The sequence below is a fragment of the Drosophila teissieri genome, chromosome X, assembly GCF_016746235.2.
Source record: "Drosophila teissieri strain GT53w chromosome X, Prin_Dtei_1.1, whole genome shotgun sequence".
In the NCBI taxonomy this organism is placed as follows: Eukaryota; Metazoa; Arthropoda; class Insecta; order Diptera; family Drosophilidae; genus Drosophila; species Drosophila teissieri.
Window position 1 is genome coordinate 1,707,846 of NC_053034.1, and position 18,557 is coordinate 1,726,402.

An 18,557-nucleotide genomic window follows, 5' to 3' on the forward strand; every position below is an offset into this window, starting at 1 on the left:
ATATAAAGTTAGGCATTCTATAAAAACTTTATTATTTCAGTCGGAAGATTCAATGATTCCTTCTTTAGAGATTTACTTTACGGGGCGGCAATAATGTACATGCTAGTTACACTGTTACGCGATCTGAGCTCAACGGATTTACGTTAGGGATTGGAAATAAATACACTAAGATTGCTTCTCCTTCGGGCAGTTCTATAAAAAGACTGCTAGACAACGTTTTTGACGTCACGCGGTATGCGATTAGTAAGCAGCTCGGCAGGCATAAAGCCGGAGTCGCCCAGGTACTTAATGGACACGTTGCCTGACGGACTAATGGTCAGCCAGGTGATGGACGCGTGGTTAATGCTGATTCGCAGCCAACCCTCGGCGGGGAACTGCAGGGCTCGGCAGACGAAGTACCGGATCACGTTGCCGTGTCCCACGATCAGGGTATAGCTCTCCTTCTCTTGGTCGGGATAGGCGCGGTGGAAGTATCGGCGAAAGGCGGCCTCTATGCGCGATCCGTCGCGAAGGAACTGCTGCAGTAAAATGAAAGCCGAAAATCATGTGGAATACGCACTGGGTTGACCATTGACTTGACTTACAGATGCCTCCGGCTTCCAGTGGCCCACTGGCGGCTGAGGAGGAATAGGCGCTCCTTCACGCAGGAAGGCGCAGTTCACCACTTTCTCTTTTTCGAATTCAATCTGCTTGAGTATAATATCGGATGTTTCCTGGGCCCGCACCATTGTAGATGCTACTATCTTGTCCCACTTGATGCCCAGCTCGCTGAGCCGTTTTCCAGTAAACTCTGCCTGCTTGCGGCCGCGCTCCGTGAGATGGTGCGTGTCATCCGAATCGCCCACGTCCAGATACTCGCCGTGCCGCACCAGGATAATGTGGCGCGCCTTCTTGGCCTTCGCCTTCTCCAGCTCCGCATTGTAGCGGTTCTCCTCCTCCGGCTGGCTGTTTCGCAGTGGACGCACTAGCGCGCGTGGCTCCCGGCAATCCCAGTTGGTGTCCCAAAGGGCCCACGGATCCACCGGCTTATCACTGTTCGTCCATGAATTGTGCACGGCCGCCTGTGGGTCCCGCAGCCGCTGTAGGTAGTAAGCCGCCAATCCGGCTCCAGTGCCGCAGACGAAGCTGGTTAACTTTCGCATCGTTACGGTTTTAAGTTATTTTCTTTAATTTTAGTTTTATTCCGCTCAATGGGTGCAGTATTTAAATACTGCGCTTATGGTATTCGGGTGATTAGGTTAATTGGTATATAAATACCACGCCTGACCATTTAGACTTTAATTAATGAAAAGTAACAACGATTTATAAAAAATAATAATATTGATTTATAACATTTTTTATATCAAATAGATGTTTATTGCGTGGTTAAACGAAATGGTTCCTTAAAAAATACCATGCAGATACTGAATACTGAAAACTACCAACGTTGGCACTCCTTAATAACAATCGGAATGACGCGATACGGCAACGCTGTAGTGTGAAAAATTGCAATTTTTTTCATTTCACACACACAGACGCGACACATACGCCAGCATCGGAACGAAGGACGAAAAAAGGCCGCAGAAAAACGCCCATTACAGCTGAGGGTTATTTAAAGGGTTATCTAAAAGATATCTCCAGGAAAAACCGCCGACAGGAGTCACAGCGTCGACATTCCATCGGAGCAGAAAGAAGAAGAGGCGGGGGCAAGACGAAGAGGAAGAAGAAGCCGATTCGACGTTTATCAATTATGAATTTCCTGGGATTCGGCCAGTCAGCGGACATTGAGATAGTCTTTGATGGAGCTGAGCACAAGACGGCGGAGGTTAAAGGGGAGGACGGCAAGGTGGAGAAGATGCTGCTCTTCTACGACGGGGAGACGGTATCCGGCAAGGTGCGTCGTGGTCAGCATCCGGGGGAGTTCCCCCAAGCATTACCAGAGATAAACCCCTTATCCACCCCCTTTTCATCCAGGTGAACGTGACCCTCAAGAAGCCGGGCAGCAAGCTGGAGCACCAGGGCATTAAGATCGAATTCATTGGCCAGATCGAGCTGTACTACGACCGGGGTAACCACCACGAGTTCAAGTGTTTAGCGAAGGCGCTGGCCCGTCCGGGCGATCTCATCCAGAACAACAGTTATCCGTTCGATTTCCCCAACGTGGAGAAGCAGTTTGAGGTGTACGCCGGCTCGAACGTGCGACTGCGTTACTTCCTGCGCGCTACCATCGTCAGGCGGATCAGCGACATAACCAAGGAGGTTGACATCGCCGTGCACACACTGTGTAGCTACCCGGAGATGAACAACCCCATCAAGATGGAGGTTGGCATCGAAGACTGCCTGCACATAGAGTTTGAGTACAACAAAAGCAAGTACCACCTGCGGGACACTATTATCGGCAAGATCTACTTCCTGTTGGTGCGCATCAAGATCAAGCACATGGAGATTGCGATCATCAAGAAAGAGAGCACGGGCACGGGTCCCACCATGTTTAACGAGAACGAAACGATTGCCAAGTACGAAATCATGGACGGAGCGCCCGTTAAAGGCGAAAGCATACCCATCCGGGTCTTCCTTGCTGGCTACAATCTCACGCCGACCATGCGGGACATTAACAAGAAGTTCTCGGTCAAGTATTTCCTCAACCTAGTGCTGATGGACACCGAGGACCGGCGCTACTTCAAGCAACAGGAGATCACGCTGTGGCGCAAGGCAGACATACCGCGCTACCATGGAGCTCAGCAGCACCAGCAACAGCAGCACCAACACGTCCCACTGCACGCTCCGCCGCACCTGGTCAGCGGTCCTGCTGCGCCTACAGTGGCCCACTCGCTGATCAGCTCGAGCACAGACAGCGGGGAGGCGGGAGGAGCCCCGACAGCGCCGGGCACTGCGGGATCTGAGTCCAAGATGGGCCTGTTTACCAGGGAGAGCCCCAACCAGGAGTTTAGCCAACAGCAACTGGATTCTCCGCCGCTGACGCCCACGGCGTCGACCGCGTCCGTTGCAGTTCCAGTCCCCACAGCGGCGTCATCTGTTTCAGAACCAGCTCCCGAGCGGGGTATAGGCGATGGAGCCGCAGCGGCCACCACAAGTGCCTCGCCCGTTGCTATGCTCTCCAGTTCGCCACCGCCATTGCTGCCAGTATCGCCGCTTTCCCGATCCGATGCCGAAGCGTCGGAGCATGTGCAGCCGGAGGATGAGGGCACCGATGCGATTGCGCCCTCTGCGAAAAAGGCCGGTGCCACGCCGCTGGCCACCGATTGAGTGGAAAGCTGGAGAGGATTTCCATCTTCAGGGGGATAAGTAGTAAGAGCCCAGAGCTAGGGCAACAACAGAAGGCGGAACTATTACGCATATATTCGTATACAGCAGCAGGAGGGCAGTGGAGAAGCAGCAGCAGCAGCAGCAACAAATATGCATATATCTATTTTTTTAAAGTTAATTTAAAATTGTTACAAATGTTTTATTGAGGTTATGCGCATCATTAACCAAAAGCAGGCAAATCGCAAATGATAGTAACGAAAAAACAAAACGAAACTTAGGACAAATGAGAAGAGGCAACCTCGTAGCTATAACCAATCTCTAGGCGTTTCCATTGGTATTATTGCTATAACAAATCGAGATGCTGATGGCGACGTACTCGGACCTCGGACACGAAAGCAAACCCAAATCTCCAACCCGTCAAAACTAGTTAAACCCCCTAGTATTCCGAAGACCATTCCCTATCCTTGTGGCGTTTGGAAAATATGATTTTTCAATTTGAAAAATGTTGAAATTGCTTTCTAAAAGTGAGAACCCCTGAAATTGAAATTAAACGTGTGCATTAAACTAAACCAACTCCAATACAGATGAAGCAGCAAGACAAAACATCCATTAAATAATAAAGTTTTAGTCTATAGCCTACTAACGAATTGATGCTGGGAGCGTTCTGATTATGGCGATCGGATTTGTCCGAGCGATCGGAAGTGGAAGCGACGAAACATGTTACATGCCTTGCATATGTACATAACAGTTCATATACATAACATACAAAAATTATTGATATATACACTTAGACACGCAATTTAACAAATAACAAATAAAAGCGATATGAGCGCCAAACACGAAAAGAGCGTTGAGTGAAATAAGTGGAAACTTGATCAAGCGCACTGCCTTTCACATGTGCATGCGGGTCGATTGGTGTCCAAAGGCAAGTAAGCAGTGAGTCCACATGGAATAACTCGTAAGTAGATATAACCAAGCCGAATATGGATGTTTATCGGGTAACAAAACGACATACTCTAGTCCAGCAGGCATTATATAATTTCCATAACATCTAGATTTATTTAACAGGTAACGCCGGCTTATATATAGATATTATGATAGTTAGTCCCAGGCCTCCTTGATCTTCAGCTGGTTCAGCCGCTCCTCAATGGTAACGTGTGGCTTCATCTTGCGCAGTGTCTGCTCGTCCGTCCACTTGGCCACCAGCTTATCGCGCTTTTGTAGCTCCTTGGCGTGACCGGAAGATTGCTCCTGAGGGCGAACAGTGGATAGTGTGGTATTAGAACGTGTGACTACGCGTGTAGCGAGCAAGACTTACCAGGGTGAGATACGGGTGCCGGAGGAGCAGCATGACCTGCTCCTGGCGCTCGTACTCGCGGGTCAGGGTGTCCATTGCGCGCTGGCTGACCGGCTTTACTAGGCGCCGCTTGCCACGGAATATGTGACCAGGCACGGTCTTCTTGAACAAATTGATCAGCGTCAGGTGCATTTTGTTAGCTAAAGTCCAGGTAAAAACTAAACTGTTTATGTTATAACAAATTATTATTTTTATTTGGCCCGAATTTAGGTGTGACCAGGTTTCGCAAGAGGAGAACGCGAACCGATTACCGCAATAACTGTTCGGTACGCCAAAGCAAATCACGCTTTCGTGATTTCGTATCGATAAGAAACTACCGCTTATTTCCGGTTGAATTTATAAACAATAGCAATGCAATATCAACATTTTCACGTACTATAACACCAGCTCGCATTTCGAACCGATTACAACATGGGAGACGCTGTGGCCCATCAACAAGCAGGAACAGATGACCGGATTGCGGTTCGTGGTGCCCGGCAAAGTCAACGCCATGGCCCTGACGCCGAATGGGAACTTTTTGGTAGCCGCCATCCAGGAGAACATCTACCAGTGGCACGTTAACTCCGGCCGTATGCTTAGCACCCTCTGGAATCGGGTGATCACTTGCCTGCGCTTCACGGACAACGCCGAGCACTTTATTAGCGGCGGCAAGGACGGAGCTGTGCTGGTCTGGGATCTCACATTCTCCGCCGCACCATTGGACACGGGCGGAAGCAAGGATAGAACGGAACCGCTGTAATTTGCGCTGTAACCGCTGTGAAAATTTGTCAAATCTTTTTTTTCGAAAATCAAAAAAGTTGGGATAGGCATAGTTAACTATGCACCTTTTTTTAATTAATTAACATCTTTATTTAATATTATTCAGGAACAGATTAATTAAAGCCTTTAACCTAAATGTTGTCTTAAGTAAATAATCTCTTAATTATAAAATATAATTTGTTTTCATCTTAATATATAGGAATAGGTCAAATTTCGAGTAGTGAGGTTTCAGGTAAATAATATATTCATACTAACATCTTAGAAGCAGCCCAAAATGTCTTCTTTTGAGCCTGCGAATTGGGATAGCCCCCTGTAATCTCCGGGCGAGACGATTACGGTGGGCAGTTAGTCGGTCGTTGTATCTGCTAGTAGGAAGCCAACGATCCCTTTTTTTGCCTAAAATAGAGATGCCCGCGTGTAACAGATTTCTTGTCACGCTCCCAACAACCACATGGGATATTTTAAATATGTCGTGATTGTCGTGCAAATTTCGTGAAAAACGCGTGAAGCACCAAGTGCACAATGTGACTGAGCATCTCTGATCTGCCTTCAGTGGTAAAGTAACGGTTTACTCCTGTAAGCTTGTCAAGGGGCGCCTGAAAGCATGAAAGGGATGGCCATCATGGAAATATCAGCTAGTTGTCTCATTCTATGATACCTGCTGCCGCCTGACGCCACCTTCTGCGATTTCTGTTCGCCTGGTGTGCGAAACGAAAAACTGGCCGATTTAGCAGCGAAAATGATTCCCGGGCGGCTGAAATTTTAAAGAAATTCAAGAGATTTCCGATTTTAAATACCAGGCGAACAAAAATCCTAGTAGGTAGCCAACGATCCCTTTTTTTGCCTAAAATAGAGATGCCCGCGTGTAACAGATTTTTTGTCACGCTCCCAACAACCACATAGGATATTTTAATTATGTCGTGATTGTCGTGCAAATTTCGTGAAAAACGCGTGAAGCACCAAGTGCACAATGTGACTGAGCATCTCTGATCTGCCTTCAGTGGTAAAGTAACGGTTTACTCCTGTAAGCTTGTCAAGGGGCACCTGAAAGAAAGAAAGGGATGGCCATCATGGAAATATCAGCTAGTTGTCTCATTCTATGATACCTGCTGCCACCTTCTGCGATTTCTGTTCGCCTGGTGTGCGAAACGAAAAACTGGCCGATTTAGCAGCGAAAATGATTCCCGGGCGGCTGAAATTTTAAAGAAATTCAAGAGATTTCCGATTTTAAATACCAGGCGAACAAAAATCCTAGTAGGTAGCCAACGATCCCTTTTTTTGCCTAAAATAGAGATGCCCGCGTGTAACAGATTTTTTGTCACGCTCCCAACAACCACATAGGATATTTTAATTATGTCGTGATTGTCGTGCAAATTTCGTGAAAAACGCGTGAAGCACCAAGTGCACAATGTGACTGAGCATCTCTGATCTGCCTTCAGTGGTAAAGTAACGGTTTACTCCTGTAAGCTTGTCAAGGGGCGCCTGAAAGAAAGAAAGGGATGGCCATCATGGAAATATCAGCTAGTTGTCTCATTCTATGATACCTGCTGCCACCTGACGCCACCTTCTGCGATTTCTGTTCGCCTGGTGTGCGAAACGAAAAACTGGCCGATTTAGCAGCGAAAATGATTCCCGGGCGGCTGAAATTTTAAAGAAATTCAAGAGATTTCCGATTTTAAATACCAGGCGAACAAAAATCCTAGTAGGTAGCCAACGATCCCTTTTTTTGCCTAAAATAGAGATGCCCGCGTGTAACAGATTTTTTGTCACGCTCCCAACAACCACATAGGATATTTTAATTATGTCGTGATTGTCGTGCAAATTTCGTGAAAAACGCGTGAAGCACCAAGTGCACAATGTGACTGAGCATCTCTGATCTGCCTTCAGTGGTAAAGTAACGGCTTACTCCTGTAAGCTTGTCAAGGGGCGCCTGAAAGCATGAAAGGGATGGCCATCATGGAAATATCAGCTAGTTGTCTCATTCTATGATACCTGCTGCCGCCTGACGCCACCTTCTGCGATTTCTGTTCGCCTGGTGTGCGAAACGAAAAACTGGCCGATTTAGCAGCGAAAATGATTCCCGGGCGGCTGAAATTTTAAAGAAATTCAAGAGATTTCCGATTTTAAATACCAGGCGAACAAAAATCCTAGTAGGTAGCCAACGATCCCTTTTTTTGCCTAAAATAGAGATGCCCGCGTGTAACAGATTTTTTGTCACGCTCCCAACAACCACATAGGATATTTTTATTATGTCGTGATTGTCGTGCAAATTTCGTGAAAAACGCGTGAAGCACCAAGTGCACAATGTGACTGAGCATCTCTGATCTGCCTTCAGTGGTAAAGTAACGGCTTACTCCTGTAAGCTTGTCAAGGGGCGCCTGAAAGCATGAAAGGGATGGCCATCATGGAAATATCAGCTAGTTGTCTCATTCTATGATACCTGCTGCCGCCTGACGCCACCTTCTGCGATTTCTGTTCGCCTGGTGTGCGAAACGAAAAACTGGCCGATTTAGCAGCGAAAATGATTCCCGGGCGGCTGAAATTTTAAAGAAATTCAAGAGATTTCCGATTTTAAATACCAGGCGAACAAAAATCCTAGTAGGTAGCCAACGATCCCTTTTTTTGCCTAAAATAGAGATGCCCGCGTGTAACAGATTTTTTGTCACGCTCCCAACAACCACATAGGATATTTTAATTATGTCGTGATTGTCGTGCAAATTTCGTGAAAAACGCGTGAAGCACCAAGTGCACAATGTGACTGAGCATCTCTGATCTGCCTTCAATGGTAAAGTAACGGTTTACTCCTGTAAGCTTGTCAAGGGGCGCCTGAAAGCATGAAAGGGATGGCCATCATGGAAATATCAGCTAGTTGTCTCATTCTATGATACCTGCTGCCGCCTGACGCCACCTTCTGCGATTTCTGTTCGCCTGGTGTGCGAAACGAAAAACTGGCCGATTTAGCAGCGAAAATGATTCCCGGGCGGCTGAAATTTTAAAGAAATTCAAGAGATTTCCGATTTTAAATACCAGGCGAACAAAAATCCTAGTAGGTAGCCAACGATCCTTTTTTTTGCCTAAAATAGAGATGCCCGCGTGTAACAGATTTTTTGTCACGCTCCCAACAACCACATAGGATATTTTTATTATGTCGTGATTGTCGTGCAAATTTCGTGAAAAACGCGTGAAGCACCAAGTGCACAATGTGACTGAGCATCTCTGATCTGCCTTCAGTGGTAAAGTAACGGTTTACTCCTGTAAGCTTGTCAAGGGGCGCCTGAAAGAAAGAAAGGGATGGCCATCATGGAAATATCAGCTAGTTGTCTCATTCTATGATACCTGCTGCCACCTGACGCCACCTTCTGCGATTTCTGTTCGCCTGGTGTGCGAAACGAAAAACTGGCCGATTTAGCAGCGAAAATGATTCCCGGGCGGCTGAAATTTTAAAGAAATTCAAGAGATTTCCGATTTTAAATACCAGGCGAACAAAAATCCTAGTAGGTAGCCAACGATCCCTTTTTTTGCCTAAAATAGAGATGCCCGCGTGTAACAGATTTTTTGTCACGCTCCCAACAACCACATAGGATATTTTAATTATGTCGTGATTGTCGTGCAAATTTCGTGAAAAACGCGTGAAGCACCAAGTGCACAATGTGACTGAGCATCTCTGATCTGCCTTCAGTGGTAAAGTAACGGCTTACTCCTGTAAGCTTGTCAAGGGGCGCCTGAAAGCATGAAAGGGATGGCCATCATGGAAATATCAGCTAGTTGTCTCATTCTATGATACCTGCTGCCGCCTGACGCCACCTTCTGCGATTTCTGTTCGCCTGGTGTGCGAAACGAAAAACTGGCCGATTTAGCAGCGAAAATGATTCCCGGGCGGCTGAAATTTTAAAGAAATTCAAGAGATTTCCGATTTTAAATACCAGGCGAACAAAAATCCTAGTAGGTAGCCAACGATCCCTTTTTTTGCCTAAAATAGAGATGCCCGCGTGTAACAGATTTTTTGTCACGCTCCCAACAACCACATAGGATATTTTTATTATGTCGTGATTGTCGTGCAAATTTCGTGAAAAACGCGTGAAGCACCAAGTGCACAATGTGACTGAGCATCTCTGATCTGCCTTCAGTGGTAAAGTAACGGCTTACTCCTGTAAGCTTGTCAAGGGGCGCCTGAAAGCATGAAAGGGATGGCCATCATGGAAATATCAGCTAGTTGTCTCATTCTATGATACCTGCTGCCGCCTGACGCCACCTTCTGCGATTTCTGTTCGCCTGGTGTGCGAAACGAAAAACTGGCCGATTTAGCAGCGAAAATGATTCCCGGGCGGCTGAAATTTTAAAGAAATTCAAGAGATTTCCGATTTTAAATACCAGGCGAACAAAAATCCTAGTAGGTAGCCAACGATCCCTTTTTTTGCCTAAAATAGAGATGCCCGCGTGTAACAGATTTTTTGTCACGCTCCCAACAACCACATAGGATATTTTAATTATGTCGTGATTGTCGTGCAAATTTCGTGAAAAACGCGTGAAGCACCAAGTGCACAATGTGACTGAGCATCTCTGATCTGCCTTCAATGGTAAAGTAACGGTTTACTCCTGTAAGCTTGTCAAGGGGCGCCTGAAAGCATGAAAGGGATGGCCATCATGGAAATATCAGCTAGTTGTCTCATTCTATGATACCTGCTGCCGCCTGACGCCACCTTCTGCGATTTCTGTTCGCCTGGTGTGCGAAACGAAAAACTGGCCGATTTAGCAGCGAAAATGATTCCCGGGCGGCTGAAATTTTAAAGAAATTCAAGAGATTTCCGATTTTAAATACCAGGCGAACAAAAATCCTAGTAGGTAGCCAACGATCCTTTTTTTTGCCTAAAATAGAGATGCCCGCGTGTAACAGATTTTTTGTCACGCTCCCAACAACCACATAGGATATTTTTATTATGTCGTGATTGTCGTGCAAATTTCGTGAAAAACGCGTGAAGCACCAAGTGCACAATGTGACTGAGCATCTCTGATCTGCCTTCAGTGGTAAAGTAACGGTTTACTCCTGTAAGCTTGTCAAGGGGCGCCTGAAAGCATGAAAGGGATGGCCATCATGGAAATATCAGCTAGTTGTCTCATTCTATGATACCTGCTGCCACCTGACGCCACCTTCTGCGATTTCTGTTCGCCTGGTGTGCGAAACGAAAAACTGGCCGATTTAGCAGCGAAAATGATTCCCGGGCGGCTGAAATTTTAAAGAAATTCAAGAGATTTCTGATTTTAAATACCAGGCGAACAAAAATCCTAGTAGGTAGCCAACGATCCCTTTTTTTGCCTAAAATAGAGATGCCCGCGTGTAACAGATTTTTTGTCACGCTCCCAACAACCACATAGGATATTTTTATTATGTCGTGATTGTCGTGCAAATTTCGTGAAAAACGCGTGAAGCACCAAGTGCACAATGTGACTGAGCATCTCTGATCTGCCTTCAGTGGTAAAGTAACGGTTTACTCCTGTAAGCTTGTCAAGGGGCGCCTGAAAGCATGAAAGGGATGGCCATCATGGAAATATCAGCTAGTTGTCTCATTCTATGATACCTGCTGCCACCTGACGCCACCTTCTGCGATTTCTGTTCGCCTGGTGTGCGAAACGAAAAACTGGCCGATTTAGCAGCGAAAATGATTCCCGGGCGGCTGAAATTTTAAAGAAATTCAAGAGATTTCCGATTTTAAATACCAGGCGAACAAAAATCCTAGTAGGTAGCCAACGATCCCTTTTTTTGCCTAAAATAGAGATGCCCGCGTGTAACAGATTTTTTGTCACGCTCCCAACAACCACATAGGATATTTTTATTATGTCGTGATTGTCGTGCAAATTTCGTGAAAAACGCGTGAAGCACCAAGTGCACAATGTGACTGAGCATCTCTGATCTGCCTTCAGTGGTAAAGTAACGGTTTACTCCTGTAAGCTTGTCAAGGGGCGCCTGAAAGCATGAAAGGGATGGCCATCATGGAAATATCAGCTAGTTGTCTCATTCTATGATACCTGCTGCCACCTGACGCCACCTTCTGCGATTTCTGTTCGCCTGGTGTGCGAAACGAAAAACTGGCCGATTTAGCAGCGAAAATGATTCCCGGGCGGCTGAAATTTTAAAGAAATTCAAGAGATTTCTGATTTTAAATACCAGGCGAACAAAAATCCTAGTAGGTAGCCAACGATCCCTTTTTTTGCCTAAAATAGAGATGCCCGCGTGTAACAGATTTTTTGTCACGCTCCCAACAACCACATAGGATATTTTTATTATGTCGTGATTGTCGTGCAAATTTCGTGAAAAACGCGTGAAGCACCAAGTGCACAATGTGACTGAGCATCTCTGATCTGCCTTCAGTGGTAAAGTAACGGCTTACTCCTGTAAGCTTGTCAAGGGGCGCCTGAAAGCATGAAAGGGATGGCCATCATGGAAATATCAGCTAGTTGTCTCATTCTATGATACCTGCTGCCGCCTGACGCCACCTTCTGCGATTTCTGTTCGCCTGGTGTGCGAAACGAAAAACTGGCCGATTTAGCAGCGAAAATGATTCCCGGGCGGCTGAAATTTTAAAGAAATTAAAGAGATTTCCGATTTTAAATACCAGGCGAACAAAAATCCTAGTAGGTAGCCAACGATCCCTTTTTTTGCCTAAAATAGAGATGCCCGCGTGTAACAGATTTTTTGTCACGCTCCCAACAACCACATAGGATATTTTAATTATGTCGTGATTGTCGTGCAAATTTCGTGAAAAACGCGTGAAGCACCAAGTGCACAATGTGACTGAGCATCTCTGATCTGCCTTCAGTGGTAAAGTAACGGTTTACACACCCCGCATTTAATTTAAATACATTTAATTTAACAGGTGCTTACTGCTTTCAAATGCAGTTTCTACATTTTTACATTTCTACATTTCCCCAATTGAATTTTAGCCTGGTTTCAAACCCGCGACAGCAGCATTTATAGCAACTTCAAGCGAGAGTTAAAACAGCTCAAGAGAGAAGCTGCAGCAGAGAAAGTGTGGAAAGAAGAGAGTAAGAGAGTGTACATGAGTGTGGTTAAAAAGGAAGGAGATGGTGGGCACTGGTGCTCGTTGAATTCGTAACAAAATCCCTATCCACCTGTGAAGTTTTAGGTTTAAATTTTGCAAAAATGTATAAAAATTGGTTTTTTAAACTTATACATACAACTTGATGCGCAAATACCATATGCTTAATACTCTATTGCAGTTTGATTTCCACTTATTCATAGGCCGAAGCAAATCAAATCAAATGAATTCAATGCCAAGGCCGCAAGTGAGAAGAAATTTGCATCCGGTCGGAATTATAATCGTTAACACATGGGAGATGATTTTGAGGGGTAATGCCAGGTAAACAGACGAGAATTACCAGCTGCAATTGTAATCATGTCCAAGTGGACAATACAATTCAATATGGATTCAAATGGAACAGAACGAGGAATGAAAACAGGTCGAATTGCGGAAATACTTCAACTACAAGTTTCTAAAGATTCAATTAACAATTATGAAATACATTTAATTGGACCTTTGAAATGCTGCTCTGCTTTTTTAAAGCGTGTTCATAAACGGTCCAAAATGTAACCCAATTTAATTAACTAATGCAGTGTAATGTGTATTTAAGAATTTCTGTTCAACTTTTTTCATCAAGTATGTGCTCAGAATTATGCGGCGTCAATTGGAGGGTTACTTATGTAATTGCCATTAGTGCTGACCGTTTGTATTCGGATTCTCCGCTTAACCCCTAGTTGGCCAGCCACCAAATAAAGCCGGCAGCTCACCTGACTTTGAGGGCTTTTTTCCGATTGGGGTGCATGCACCCTTACACCCTTACACCCAACATCCCTTCAGTCAAGCAGCTTCACATCATTTGTTTGCATATGCATTGACGTATTTGCCGAGGCCAGCGAAGCGTGTGATTAAATTTAAAATATTTAAGCATATTTTACGCGTTGGCCGAAAAACAAAAAGAGAGCAACAAAAACGCAAGGGAGGCAGGAAAAAATGGAAATCACACGAAAAGCGAACCATTGACCAGTTGCATGAAAAGTGGGGGGTGGGGGAAAAAGCAGCAACAATGAGCGCGAAAATAATAACAATAAAAAAATTAACTGCAAGTGCAAAAAATGGCGCGCAAATTAAAAAGAATAAAAATCCAATGGAAATTGCTCTCTATAAAAATGTAAAAATGAGCCAGGCATGAAAAAAATATAAACAAAAAGCCAAAAAAAAACGCGAAAAATACAACAAAAAGGGAAACAAGAAGACACAAATAAAACAACAACAAAAAGCGCAGTACAGTAAAACAAAATAAAAGGAAACTGTAAGCAAACGGCGCTGAAAATGCGCAATTGTTTATGGCATGGTCGTGGTAAAATGAGGGGGAGGCACCTTCCGAAAAGGGGGGCGACGCCTCTGGCCTGGTGTGCGTGTATCTGAGTGACTGCAGAAGCGGGGGTGGGGGTGGAAGAGGGGTTGAGCGGATAGGTTCAGGCGTGGTAATGGCTGCAGGGGCGCAGTGAAAACGGGGCCGTCGGTGGGGGGGTAGGCCGCCCTTGTTGTCTGCTAGGCATGTGGAAAATCAGCGCCAGCCAAGCGGAGAGCGCAGAGGGGGGCGCGCCCGAAAGGGGCGCAGGGGGTGTGCCAAACAGTGGTGGAGCCAATGTGAAAAAATGGGGAGAAAAAAGAAAACCAAACGAGAACGAGAACGAGATACCAAAGCCAGCACACACACAATATGTTTCCAATGTAGCACATTTAATATTAACTTTTCGAATTTATTTTTATTTCCGCTCGGCGCAAAATACATTTGTGTGCGTGCGAGTGTGCGAGCGTGCGTGTGTGTGTTCGGCAGCGTATCTGTGTGTGCCACATTCATTTCGCTTCATTTCTTGCTTTCTTGCAGGAAATTACAGCATGTAATTTGCATTCAGTTGTAAAGTGAAATGGAATAATTTCACGAAGCTGACGCCGTTGATGGTTTCTTCTGCATGCCCGTCTGCGTATCCGTCTGTGTGTGTGTGTGTGTGTGTGTGTGTGTGGTGTCCGTGTGTGTGTGCCATATACGCGAATGTGTATTAATTTCTCAATCATTCAATCATGCATTCTCGCAGGCATTTCCCACACCCCACCCAACCACCCAACCACCCAACAGCCAACCAGCCAACCGCCCCTCGCATCGATTCCCATCTCCCGCGATGTGCAAAAATTTGACATGCTTTTAGCCAAGTCTTACTCTTTATGAGTGTGCGTGTATACACATGTGTAGTGTGCTTGTGTGCGTCTGCGGAAGTTGACACTTTCGCGACTAATGGCGGCGGAAGGAAGGGGAAGGAAGGGGAAGGGCCAGGAGCGAAGGGCCAACCCAGCAAACCGAAATCCCTGCTTGCTGAAGCCGAAGCTGAAGTGTTGCTTTTCGTAGCCTACTTTTCAGGCCTCCGTATTCTTATCTTCACATTGTGTGATTGGGTTTGAAGTTAAGGTAAATATTTCCACAAAATAATGCACTCAATATATATTAATATAATAAAATATATATTTAGTTTTATCACAAAAATGCATATATTATAATGAAACAACTAAAGTACATGCCTGAGTTGAAATATAAAAGCAGCCGCAGTTTGCATTTTACCTAAATGGCAATTGGAAGGCAATGTTATTTAATTAAAGGACACGATTTTCAGCCAGAAATTGATGGGACACTATTGCAGGGACTGAAGAAGACTTTGCACCCCTTGACACCGTCTAGTAACCCAATTTCCAGTCGAATCGAAGTCTTATTCAAAAATATTAACTTACTGCCAAAAGCAAGGGGTCAGGAATAAAAAGTGGGACAGTAACCCAATTTGCACTCCCAGTTGGCTTAAATGCTTTGAAAATTTGCAAACTTGCGCCTTTAACAGAAAGTTTTCCCTCCCCATCCCCATCCCCTTTCCCCTCTCCCGTTATCGACCACTCTTTTCAACTTTCTTTTCTCTCCCCATCTTTCTGTATCTCAGTGGTCAGGATATGTATATGTATATTTACATAAAAGAAAGCCATTTTGCGAAAGAAATCAAATTAAGTGCTCGGGGCAGCCATTTGGAGCATACGCTATATCAAATTATGGCCGCATATAAACCTATGTATGTACATATAAGGATATATAGTGAACGTATAAGTAAATCAAAAGGGAGTGTGTGACAGGACGACCAAGAAACGCATATTCTGCCAACCGTTAAACGGTCAACAGTCGCGGCCGTGCCGGCGAATGTTCATTCGGCGTTTAAATTTTTAATTGAAATTACAAATTGATGTCAGCAATCCATTCTCCCCTTTTCGCCTTTCACCTGTCAAAAGGACATGCCCGCTAAAAGGACACTGGGCAAGGGATGGCAAGGGATGGCAAGGGGGGTCGACGGAGCGGGACACACATGGGCGCGCTTTTTGCTTTTGTGTCGCTGGCCACTTGAAAAGGTAAACGGAACAAGATCAGCCGCCATTGCCATTGCCAGCTCGCCAGTTCGCCAGCTCCCCGGATCCGGAATGCGGAATCCGAAATCCGAAATACGCAGTCCGGCAATACAGCGATGTTACACGGAGAAAAATTGCACACCTATGCCACTTATCAAAGCTCAGTAGGCAGCAATATTACTTTGTGAATAAAACATATCACTAGCTGCACACTTCTCACAATAAATGTATCTTGAAAACGTATCTCACTACTTCATTAATGGCGAATTGAATTCTATCCAATTGTATAATAGCCAACTTACTACTAACTTCAATGCGATTCTTTTCAGTGTCGCCACAGCTGCAGCTACAGCAACAACCGAAAGAAAGAAACCGCTGTTATTTTTTGTTGCTGAGGTCAGAGCCGCATTTAATACCAACACGCCTCGTTCATTATTAACAGCTGACGCCGACGCTGCCCACTGTGCGAAGGATTGAGAGGGATTGAGGAGCATACAGGACGACTGCAGGAGGCGGCCAGGAGGAAGGCGGACCAGGAAAACAGGACAATGGTGGCTGGCCACGTCACGGCATTGACATTTATTAAAGCGACTGAACGAGTAAATTAGAGTGCTGCTTACGGGGAAGAACGCAAACTTTCAGATTCAGATTCAAGTGTCACTTTAACCATGAGCTAATAAAGAATTTTAAGAAAAACCTATTGACGTATTTTATTCCTAGTTTATAAGACAAAAAAGGGCAACAAATGTTGGATAGAAAATAGTGGAACGTAGAGCTTAGCAGCCTTAATTTTAGCTATTTATTATTAGCTGTGCCAGTAATGCAAAGTACTATCATTTGATAGCTGACCTCAGCAGTGTGAGTGAGGTGGGGTGAGGTGAGGTGCCACTTGTTGCCCCAGGGAAATCCGTTTTTCAATTACGCCTCGCCCACTCAGATGCATCTTTTTATTTCACACACACTTTCTATCGGCCAGGGGAAGTCGGCTGTTTGGGGCATGAATGTTTTGTTTAACACCTTCACGTGATTCCGGCATTTATTAAATTGCTTTGTACTTTGTTGCCATTTCCGTTTCGCTGCACGACAGAAGCCAAACATGCGACGTGACGAATGCGAATGCTAATGTTAATGCCGGGCTCCTTTTTCCAGGGGCGGGGGATGGATTCCCTTATTTCCTTTATTTTTTAGAGGGGTGCAGGAGAAGGAGGTCCTCTTCCCGGAGAGGCGGTTTCCAGGTGAGTTGGGCCACCGCAACGAGCGGCACAATAACAATAATGAGGCGTACTTACAAATGCATCTCTGTCGCCGAGCTCGAGTCTCCCATTCCCATTCCATTGATTGTGATGATACACTGGGGAAGTTAGCTTTTGCTGCGTTTTGGCACCTTGATTGTATAATTGTATAAACATATGTGTATATCCATTGGAAATATAGAAATTGTATCTTACATATACTTTAGTGGTTGTCCCTTTGCTATGATTAGTATAATTCATATGACGCATACACATTTTCTTCAGGTGCACAGGCACCTCTTCGGCACCTTTTTCATCGCCATACCCTTGCCATCTTCATCAGAGTCCCGGGCGACGCAAATTTGTCTTTTAAATTATGCGCATCTCTGGGAATATGGCATGGGTGTGCTATCATGGGTGGGTACTACGTCCATGGACCAAAAGGTAGCAGGGGAGTGAGGAGGGGGCTTACCACGTCCTGGGACACCGGCGCGTTTTAAAATGCGACGCATGACTTTCATTTCACGTTGTTTACTTCGCATGCGGTCGCGTGATTTTCATACGGCGGCGTCTCAGATCGTTTCAAGGGGGGGTGGAGTGGGGAGGGGTGGATTTTAAGAGGGGTTCAAGCAAGGGTAGGGGTAGAGGGGGGTGGAGGAGGTGGCGTTAAGGCCGCGGCACGATGCGGCACGTGTCAACAGTTGGAAATGGGTTTTTAAGGCGCCGCAACGTATGCTACAGTTTCTTTGGCTACAACTTTTGTTTCAATTACGATTACCTGTTACCGCCCCCGGCCCCTTGAGCCTTTACCCCCTGACCCCCTGAACCCCCTGAGCCCCCTGAACCAGCCTTAACCCCCAGCAGCTCGCACTGCATTTGCATGGATTGTCACGCCCCAAAATCCCTTGCCCACCACTACCCACTCCACAATAAGTTTGTTGATGTATTTTGATGATTATCTGTGCTGCTAATACGTGGCCAGTGTTGGTAAGCAACTGCGGCGCAGTTGGGGGGTTGGATCCTGTAGAGTCCTTAGACTTGATTAATATATAATAGAGACCGTTGTGGGTGGGGCTGCTAGTGTGCCTAGACTTGGGGGACTTAACTTTTGATTCTCTTTACTGGCGTTCAAGTTCTCGATAGCATGCAAATCTCAGAAGGCCTTAATTGGTAAAACTCAGTAGTAGTGATGTTTAGTTAAATGCAAAACAAATTGATCGGCTGCAGATTTCTCGCAAAGCCAAGCAAATATGAGAAGAACAGTAGGAAATTTCTAAACTAAACTACTGATTGCAACTCTGTTGTGGAAACCACAGGCATTTGTGAGTTTGTGAGGCATAAATCACCTTGGCTTTGCATTCTTTCAGCACTTCCTTTTGCATCGACAAGGATAACATAACACTGTTGACTCCGTTTAATGGGTGTGGCGACTCTGAAATTGGACACTATTTCAGTTTGGCTGGCCAAATCTGTGCAGCCTTCGTTTAT

General features: G+C 45.4%; 3 protein-coding genes across 4 annotated transcripts; 1 reads left to right on the forward strand and 2 right to left on the reverse strand.

Annotated features, from left to right (window-relative positions):
* Positions 1 to 3: 3 nt before the first annotated feature.
* LOC122623581 (serine/threonine-protein phosphatase Pgam5, mitochondrial) lies at positions 4 to 1,214 on the reverse strand. Of its 2 annotated transcripts, none has more exons than XM_043802813.1 (2): positions 585 to 1,214; positions 4 to 515 (listed from the first exon to the last, which is right to left on the reverse strand). In XM_043802813.1, the coding sequence occupies exons 1-2, from the start codon at positions 1,140 to 1,142 to the stop codon at positions 207 to 209; spliced, it is 867 nt and encodes a 288-aa protein (XP_043658748.1). In that variant the 5' UTR covers positions 1,143 to 1,214; the 3' UTR covers positions 4 to 206. The 2 variants fall into 2 exon arrangements, with proteins under 2 accessions (XP_043658748.1, XP_043658747.1); XM_043802812.1 differs by having other exon boundaries at positions 4 to 518.
* Positions 1,215 to 1,462: 248 nt separating this feature from the next.
* On the forward strand, positions 1,463 to 4,091 carry LOC122623510 (vacuolar protein sorting-associated protein 26). The gene is made up of 2 exons (XM_043802713.1): positions 1,463 to 1,873; positions 1,954 to 4,091. Exons 1-2 carry the CDS (start codon positions 1,730 to 1,732, stop codon positions 3,244 to 3,246), a joined length of 1,437 nt encoding a protein of 478 aa, XP_043658648.1. The 5' UTR covers positions 1,463 to 1,729; the 3' UTR covers positions 3,247 to 4,091.
* Positions 4,092 to 4,261: 170 nt separating this feature from the next.
* Positions 4,262 to 4,856, reverse strand: LOC122624444 (ribosomal protein 63, mitochondrial-like). Its single transcript, XM_043803981.1, has 2 exons — positions 4,565 to 4,856; positions 4,262 to 4,497 (listed from the first exon to the last, which is right to left on the reverse strand). Exons 1-2 carry the CDS (start codon positions 4,733 to 4,735, stop codon positions 4,348 to 4,350), a joined length of 321 nt encoding a protein of 106 aa, XP_043659916.1. The 5' UTR covers positions 4,736 to 4,856; the 3' UTR covers positions 4,262 to 4,347.
* Positions 4,857 to 18,557: the final 13,701 nt, after the last annotated feature.

What these genes read in the sequence shown, in the direction of transcription:
- LOC122623581 (XM_043802812.1), bottom strand. Translation starts at nt 1,142, where the DNA reads ATGCGAAAGTTAACCAGCTTCGTCTGCGGCACTGGAGCCGGATTGGCG. An exon ending in ACTGGAAGCCGGAGGCATCT is followed by an intron (nt 519 to 584) that starts GTAAGTCAAGTC and finishes ATTTTACTGCAG; the next exon opens with CAGTTCCTTCGCGACGGATC.
- LOC122623510 (XM_043802713.1), top strand. Translation starts at nt 1,730, where the DNA reads ATGAATTTCCTGGGATTCGGCCAGTCAGCGGACATTGAGATAGTCTTT. An exon ending in GGGAGACGGTATCCGGCAAG is followed by an intron (nt 1,874 to 1,953) that starts GTGCGTCGTGGT and finishes CTTTTCATCCAG; the next exon opens with GTGAACGTGACCCTCAAGAA.
- LOC122624444 (XM_043803981.1), bottom strand. Translation starts at nt 4,735, where the DNA reads ATGCACCTGACGCTGATCAATTTGTTCAAGAAGACCGTGCCTGGTCAC. An exon ending in GGCACCCGTATCTCACCCTG is followed by an intron (nt 4,498 to 4,564) that starts GTAAGTCTTGCT and finishes GTTCGCCCTCAG; the next exon opens with GAGCAATCTTCCGGTCACGC.